The sequence below is a fragment of the Arachis ipaensis genome, chromosome B03, assembly GCF_000816755.2.
Source record: "Arachis ipaensis cultivar K30076 chromosome B03, Araip1.1, whole genome shotgun sequence".
Taxonomy (NCBI): domain Eukaryota; kingdom Viridiplantae; phylum Streptophyta; class Magnoliopsida; order Fabales; family Fabaceae; genus Arachis; species Arachis ipaensis.
In genome coordinates, this window is record NC_029787.2 from 16,394,904 (window position 1) to 16,403,879 (window position 8,976).

At 30.2% G+C, this 8,976-nt stretch overlaps 1 protein-coding gene across 1 annotated transcript; it reads right to left on the reverse strand.

Annotated features, from left to right (window-relative positions):
* On the reverse strand, positions 5,431-7,495 carry LOC107632727 (pentatricopeptide repeat-containing protein At4g21880, mitochondrial-like). The gene is made up of 7 exons (XM_016336389.1): positions 7,484-7,495; positions 6,931-7,020; positions 6,285-6,454; positions 6,126-6,216; positions 5,949-6,055; positions 5,637-5,817; positions 5,431-5,586 (listed from the first exon to the last, which is right to left on the reverse strand). The coding sequence occupies exons 1-7, from the start codon at positions 7,493-7,495 to the stop codon at positions 5,431-5,433; spliced, it is 807 nt and encodes a 268-aa protein (XP_016191875.1).

Here is an 8,976-nt window from a genome sequence, read left to right on the forward strand (position 1 = left end):
TTTATTATTTGTGTAAAAATTAATAAAAAGCAAAACAGGCTCAATAACAAACTTCAGGCCCATAAATTTTAAGGGAATAGTTACTGATCATACCAATTCTTTTCTATTAGAATAAAAACAAGCTTAAGGTCAAAATGATGATCTAAGCCCAAGATCATATCACACTCTCATGGTCCATGAGAATGGTTGCTAACTAAGAAATGAAACTTTATTTCTATCTGAACCAAATCAAAGATACCAAACCAATTTTCTCTCTTCTCTCTCAACCCACGTGAAACATTTCAAAAAGAAAGCAAAAAAAAAAAAGATAATTTTATTGGCTGATTTTTTTGTATATGGAAGAAATATTGGTATTTTTTTTGGGAAATGAGATTATTTGGTATAATTACAGAGGGGTGAATTTTGTAAGTAAAAAGGTCAACACGTGGGGCGTGGTGCAACACGTGGAGGCGTGTTGGACATGTGGCAACATCCTAGCCAACACGTGGGAGCGTGTTGGACACGTGACAACATCCTGACCAACACGTGAGGGCGTGTTGAATGAGTTCCACAATACTATAATACACTTCAAATATCAATATTCAACCAAAACACCATTTTCATTTCCATATTAAAAATAATTTTTGAATTTTATTAGAGTTCAAATTAAAGATGAAAAAGTGAGTTATCAAAATCAAACAAGAAAAAGAAATTCAAATAAGCTAATGTTCTAAGCAAAGATCATATTCGAAGGCTAAATCAAAAAACGTTTTTATCTTTGTGTTTCATTGAAGATTGTTGAAGAAGTCTTCGCTCTGCATGCACCAAACTAGTATATTGAATATTATGAAGCTCTGCTGCTGCTATTGTTGAAATTGGGGAAGAAAAAAAAGTCAATTATTCAAAAGTTTAATTATTCTGTTGGTCCCTATAGTCTCGCAAAATTTTTAATTAGGTTCCTATATTTTTTTTCCTTTTAATTGAGTTCTTGCACCAAATATTTTTTTTAATTGGGTCCCTAAACTTTTTTTTCCTTTTAGTTGAGTCCCTGCACCAATTGTATTTTTTTAATTGGGTCTCTATACAATTAAGTCAATTACTGTTATGAAGGACCTAATTGAATAATATTAAATTAATTAATTTTTAAATTTTTGCAATATACTGTAAAAAATTAATAAATGACAAATCTAGTACTTTAAATAATTAAATATCAAATTTAGTACTCTAAATAATTAACAATTTATTCATCGTTTTTGTTCATAGATTATCCATCTCTTTAATATCTAATTTTTCTTCGTCTTTTATCCATCTTCTCAATATCTAATTTTTATTCATCGTATGCGATCTTCACAGTTGCAGTAAATCCAATCAATTTTTTTATTATAGTAATCAATTAGTTCGTGAAAGAGTCTTTTTTATCTTATGTCATTTAAGAAATAATGTAAGATTTTGATTCCAAAATTGAGATTAGTGAATAAAATTTTTTATTTTGTAATTCCTTGTTTTATTAGTTATGACAGTCCTCGTCATATATTAAAAGTATATATATTATTAAAAATATAATTTTTAATATATTAAAACGGTTTACTTAGCCTGATTAAATAACTGTAAAAATTACCAATTTTTAAAACAAAGATAAAAAAATTTCATGTTAGGACACTTAAATAATGCTTGTTTGCTCTTTTTTTTGTTGACTCATGGTTCACTCTGTGTGAATTTTTTCTCGTGGTTGTTGTGTTTTTCTTCTTTAATTGTTTGTACTTCGTATACTTTGTTATTTTTATTTTTTGTTCTTGTTTTTCTCCAATTTCTTTAAAGAATTTTCTTTTTTAAATTTGTTAAAGTGTGGGTGCTTGAGCAGTTACACAAAATGAAATACGAAGAGGAATAAATTAAATTGAATTAGAAATCAGACCTATTTTAGTTTGATTTGTATATAGCCTTAACATGAGAATTAAAATCGATATTTTTTTTTATACCAAAACAAAAAATAAAATTCCAATTCCAAGGATTAATCAATGCAAAAAATATTATTCTAAACAATGGTAGAAAATTAAAAAAAATTCTACATAAAGATTAAAAAATATCAATTAAATAAAATATAATTGACAAGACATAATATTTATATGACATGGTTGTTGAAATAATAAATAAAAATGATATTACTTCATCATAAAAATATGAATTTTTTAAACTAATATATATATATATATAAATATGGTATCATACCAATCAATTGAATATATAAAAAACTTTAATTACGTACAAATTTCAATTGATTGTATTATCATATCAATCGATTGAATAAGAAAATATCCTTATTGCTTTGTAAAATTCAATCAATTGTGTGTAACAATTTCAATCAATTGAATTTTGAGAAAATCCATAAATTCAATCAATTGTTTTATACCTCTAATTGATTGAATTTTGAAGAAACATGTGCTATTCAATCGATTAAATTACTAAAAAATACGATTTTCCTAAAAAAACCTCATTGATTCACATAATCACATTACCAAAAATATTTATGAAGGTTACGATTAATAAAAAATCTATTTCATTATTGTTTTTTTAATGGTTAATAAGCATCATAAATGAATAAAAAATAATAATTTATAAAATAGAGGATAGACTTAATAATTAAATAATATATAAAGAATTAAATTAAAATTAAAATTAATTAAAAATTATTTAGCAGTTATTAAAAAACTTAAAAAATACATGTTTTATTATTGGACCATTTATAGCTTAAAGCTTCTAGTCGAATCTTATGCCCGAGTGAGTCCAAGCTGAATGATTTTGAGCGCGTCTACATTCCTCTGGGACAAAACTCCGGTAGTTCTTATTGCGGGGCTGGATGACTACTCCGGAAAATTTAGTATCAATGGAGACAAATATATTTATCAATCAGGCTGCTTATCATTCGGAACTTGAAATCAACGATGGCAGAAAAAATATAATTATAATTAGAGTCAATTATGATAAATATAATTTCAAAAATAAATAAAAACCAATGTAATATATACTACACTGCACCAAAAGATCTAATTGTTTAATGTGAACAATAACAACAATAAATATTTAGAGTTATTAATTGCAAACATTCTTTTAAATTTTATAGTTATTAGATTTGATTTATTCTGATTTAATTTAACACAAATATAATTATTTGATCTATTCTATTATTAAAAACGATTGTGTTTTGAATGATTATTATTCTATTTTTTAAATTTAATTTCACAAGGAAGAAGATAAATTTTAATATATACTAATTAATAAATATAATTTAAAATAAAAGTCTATTTTATTTCACTAAATGAAATTCAAGAACTCAAAAGACAAAAGTATCAATCTATTTTATTTATCAGTCCCATTAGCCCATTTTTATATCTCCCTCTATATGTTTATCTTGGATGATCTTATTCAGCATTTGCTGATTTTAAATACATTGATGAAAAATATTTATCCAGTTCTTTTTGCATTGGCAAGTTGCCATGTCTATTAGTCCTTTGATGTGCCATAATATTTCTGGCATCCCCTGAAGAACAATTAATTGTTTACATATTTTTCTTGCAGGCAAGTCTTTTCGAGGGAAAAAATGACAATAGTTTGATCAGGATTACCATTGGAGGTCTATTTTTAAGGTTTGTGTTATATAGCTGCCCGAATAACTACTACCAAAAGGATTAAATAATTAACTAATCTTGTTTTTGTTCATGGGTCTTTGGTATTATTTATTGGTGTTAATAGGACTTTAAATTGAGTAGAACTATATACAAACTAATCTAAAAGGATTTAAATTGATATAGGATGTTTTAGTTTTAGTGTATGTTTTGGTGTTATTATTTTGATAAAAAAAAAGATTTTTTTTATTTTTTAGTATATTTGATAAATTTTTAATAATAAAAGTAAAAATACTAGAAAAATAAAAAAATATTTTTTTTTGAGAAGCTATAATTAACATCTTTTTTAAAAAAAAAAATTTCTTTAAAAAAATGTTTTGTAATCATTGATAGACAAAAATATCTTTACTAAAATTTAAAAAAGACATCTTTTACCTTTTTTTTTTTTCATGGATGAATGTACTACACATTCAACGTCTCCTTCATGCCTTGAACCTCAGAACCAGGTTCCAACTCAAACCGCAGCTCCTCTGTTAATCTCTGGTTCTCTTCATGCTATTTTTTTTTCTATTTTGTGTTTTAAATACATATATGCAATTAACTAATTCATACAAAACTAATACAAATTTTATTTTTTTTTGCTATAATCATATGTGATATCTTTTATTTTTGTTTTTATTTTCATAGATAAAAAAAATTTCTTGACGTTTGTTAGCACGCTTTTCCAATATTTGGTTCTTTGATCATTGTAAACTCCAATATTTAGTCCTTACCTATATTGAAAGTTTCTTTTTTGGTCCTTGTAAATATTTTATAAACCTTCTTATAGATAATCTTATAGATAATATCACCACTTATAGATAATCTGGATTTTATAATATCACCACTTATAGATAATCTGGGACAGGGTTGAATGTCTTGCTTCTACTTGGTGCATCTTGGAGAGATTGGAAAGCTTTTATTATTCTAATGAATATTGTGATGCTAATCTTTGCATTGAGGATCTCTTGTCCTCCACCTTGTCTGCATTATCCTTCTCCCCTAACATTAATATTTCTTTCTTTAATAAGGAAAAAAATGAAAAAGAAAAGGAAAAACATATTAGTGAATGTGAAAAATATTGGCCTGTGTGGCACCTATAAGTATTGTTGTTGGATATATTTGGTTGGCTCTTGAGCAAATAATTTCATCCAGAATGGGAAATAAGAAAGCAAACTATTAGCAAACTCCTCTAATCTGCCTCCATTCCCTTCAGATTGTGCCTTCTCCACTTCGAGTCTTCCAGTTTGGCAGTTAAGACCTTCAACTTTGATTTCTTGAGTCTTCACCATTGAATGCAGTTTGTTGGAAATGATTTGTTCATTAGTGCCACTCATAGAACCTTTGGTGGTGTTATTGTTATTTCCTCCACCTCATGCTGGGAGAGTACATAGCACGAGAGAATGGCTCATCCTTAAGTTCTGGAGAAAATATTCCTTCAACCGTCAACTGAGAACTGTATTGAACATTCCATCGCCACAAGGTATTAAAGAATTATGAGTGATCTAAAGTTGGGAAAATAAGGTGCCTTCAGCTTTCATCTTCTTTCTTTGGATGAAAAATAATGGGGGATCAGAGTTCCAATTATGTGTAAGACATGGTCATGGATGTGTAGCGCAGCAACCACCTTTTCAAGCTGAAACTGAAAAGGTAATCATATGGGAAACTTGGGATACATGAGAACCCAATCAAACCATTCTGAATCTGATGCAAGCTAAGCATGGACAATATCAGCATGATTTGATGTAACTAAATTAACAAGACATAAAAATTATCTTAGAAAGAGAACTCAAGCCTCTCGTTTTTCTTTCTTTTTCTTCTTTGCCACAGAGGAAAGACCAGAGTATGTTTCTTGACAGGCTTTGATGATAGCAGAGCTGAGCATAAAGTTAGCAGATCTATAATCTCCCGATGCCAAAAGTTCTTGATACATGTCGTTAATAGCCTCAGCAATGAAGGAGATGGAGTTATAGCATTGGAAACTTTTAAAAAAACGTACCTCAAATAACTTAGCACATTGTATTGAAATCCAGCAACCTCATATTCTCTCCAAATCAAACGAGCATTACTCAAATCTCCAGCATTGGTGTAGGCACTTAGAAGGAGCTTGTTCTTGACTGCCCAAAGCAAGTCTAAACCAATCTGCAAATTTGAGGACTCGGATGTTGTCAAGATGAGGTTTAGCCATGATCCATCACAGGGTAGCCAAAAAGAGTTTCAACCTTTTAAGAATTGAATTAATAGCCAATGGATCCATTTTTCAAATATTGAAAGCAACCTTATACAAATTATGTTGGGAGGGAACAAGAACTCACTTCATCAAAGACAACTTCCAATACTAGTTCATCACTTTCAAATTTATCCTTCAGTTTCTTGAACAAGTTAATAGCAGAACTGATGCAAAATGCGGTCACCTATAAATATAAGCGCATTACACATTGCAATTTAATTACAAAATGAATGAGAAATCAAATATATGATAACTCTGAAGCAGCCATTGACCCAATAGTCTAGATCACTCAATTCTGTAAGTAGCATAAGCATCCCTTCCAACTCTCCTTTCAATTTGGTGACTCTTCCTAATATGTCCCTAAATTAGTTAAAGAGCTGAAGAAAGATATAGCAATACTGTGTATTCAGAACCTTACGATAAGACTTATAACAACTTTCGGTTCCAAATTGTATCCAGCTTTATTAATCTCCTCATATACTAAAAGTGCCTTGGACAACTGCCCATGTGAGGCAAGAGTTGAGACAAGGAAGCTCTTGATTTCATTTAAGCTTTTTGCTGGTATGGTCGGATCCAAAATGACCTGCAATGTAAAACAAATTTTTTGATATTTTAGACTGCAGTTGCTATAGAATTTCAGTTTTATTTATCACTGTCTAGATCTTCCCCCCCTCCTTTTTTTTTTCTTCTCTCTAAAAAGGACTCCAAAGTCAAGTCTAGTGCCTAATAATGGTTCAGAAAATAACTTCAGTTTGGTAAGATAGAATTTACTTTCAAGAAAATGCAACATGGAAGATGAATCAGAGATTAGTGCCTAATACTTCCTGATATTTTTATACCCTCAATGTGTTGTATATTTAGTCACTATCAACATAATAACTACTTAAGCAAGTGCAATAGTTGGATTATACTTGATCAGCAGTGGATCCATGTACTATATATTAGTACAAGAGAATCCAAAACACAAAAAGGAAACAAATACATGCATGCATACATACTAACATACACATGTATAAAAAGACTCCTTTTCAAATCAGAACAATGATCCTGACATCACACAGCATCGAGGACATTACCAGAAGCATTCATGAGAAGTTCCTCACACAGCATAATCAGCAATGAAGCCTGAAATATCATCTTCATCAAAATCTGCATTACATAAAAAATGAATAACTCTAACTACTTATAAAAGACCACCATTAAGAACAACTTTGTAGAGCAAAACACAACTCCCTAGATAAACAAAAGTATAGAGCCAGAACTCAACTCATTCTTTCCGCTTGGAAACAGATTTCTAATGTCTTAATTTATTTTGGCTCAAACCCTATTTGGTGTTTACAATTTAACTCATAATTGGAATTGAGCTTCTGAATCCAAATACTTGAAATGCCTATTAGAAATGGTGTGCCTTTCTCTAAAAACATGCTTCCCCACCATTTGCACTTTTATGTCTCCTATTCATGCTAGTAAAGGAGGAACTCTATTGGCCCCCTGTTGCTGCCTCATTAGAATCTTCTTTCTTGCTCCCACCCTTCTCAGAGTATGTACTAGAATCATACAACAGGAATAGGTGCATTATTTTTCTCGGGATTGAAGTAACTTAATCAACAACCAAAGTTGTCATCTCTCGAAGAAATATGTTTCTTGATGTTTTGGACAAAATTGGGAATGGTGAGTGACACTCTTGTAGACCCAAATATTAAGCTTCAACCAGATCAAAGAGATTTGGATGAAAGAAGATATCAAAAGATTTGTTTTATGCATTACATGTATTAGCAGAACATCTTTAAGACAGACAACAAAAGCAGAGAAAAGAACAGGTTGTTAATGAAGTGGAAAACCTCTAAAAAATCATGAGTTTTACACCAAATAGAGGCACAGATAGCACACTACTGCAAAGATTTGGCTTCCTTCCTCCTCCCAAAACCAACTTACCTAGTCAACAAGAACTGCTCCACAGATCTAGAACACCCAACACATAAATATATAGAATTATTCAACTGATTCTAAACTAGCACTGTACATAATATATATATCATGGGAAATAGTCTTTAATGTCTTCAAACCCACAATGCATCATTAGTGTTAATCTGTTAAGCACAACTGCCCAAATAAGCGATTTAATCTTTAAGGAGCTTTGGACTTCCAATGAACGTATCAAGGCAAAAAAGAATTTAGTTCAAAGAATGGGCTAGGAAATTGAAAGTAAGATATCAGACTATGAAGTACCTACTCCTTAAGGAAACCAAACATTAAGAGCTAGCTGTTATGAGGGAAGAGATCTCCTTAAATACAACATCAAGCATCTCATACTACCCAATATCGGACTTTGGGCACCTCATAATACCCAAGTACCTAACACAGACACAAGACACAAAGACTTATTACCTAGACAAGGAGACAGAATGTCAAAGTTAAAGAGACCTCACCCAAGACTAGGTGAATTCCTAAACATGATAAAAAACTCTGGATTGAGAAGTTGTGGATAGAAGATATCTCTAAAGGCTAACTAAATGAGAAGTCTCCCTACATAGAAAAGGATTTTGAATCTGTCTCTACACAGATGCAAATGTATGTAAAGAAGTGCCTAAGGTTAACTCAAGTTATTACATGATGACTACGTGATTAGCATAGTATGATCTATACCCTCAATGTGTTGTATATTTTGTCACTATCAACATAATAACTACTTAAGCAAGTGCAATAGTTGGATTATACTTGATCAGCAGTGAATCCGTGTAGTACAAGAGGATCCAAAACACAAAAAGTTGTTAATTCAATTGCAGTAAAATGGCAAAGCACACCCATGCCCAACAAAGATAACAAGTTAAACCAGAATATTTAGTATTTCCATTTCACAATGCATGGCACACAATCCCAAATCAAATGAAGAAGGATTTCTTGTAAAAAGCATCAGCATAGTCTCTACATTAAAATAAAGTAAATCATCAATGTCCCACATGGTACTGCTAAAAATATGTGCTATATATTCAAATATATGTTACTGTTATCTGAAAAAGAGTCTACTTTGTAATTGAAGTGTTATAAAACAATTGTCATATCCAAAAAATAAGCCGTTGATACTACTTTGTAATTCATTTACAA

Coding starts and splice junctions, on each gene's coding strand:
- LOC107632727 (XM_016336389.1), bottom strand. Junction 6,217..6,284: donor GTTATAAGTCTTATCGTAAG/GTTCTGAATACA, acceptor CATATTAGGAAG/AGTCACCAAATTGAAAGGAG. Junction 5,587..5,636: donor TGCTAAGTTATTTGAGGTAC/GTTTTTTTAAAA, acceptor TTCATTGCTGAG/GCTATTAACGACATGTATCA.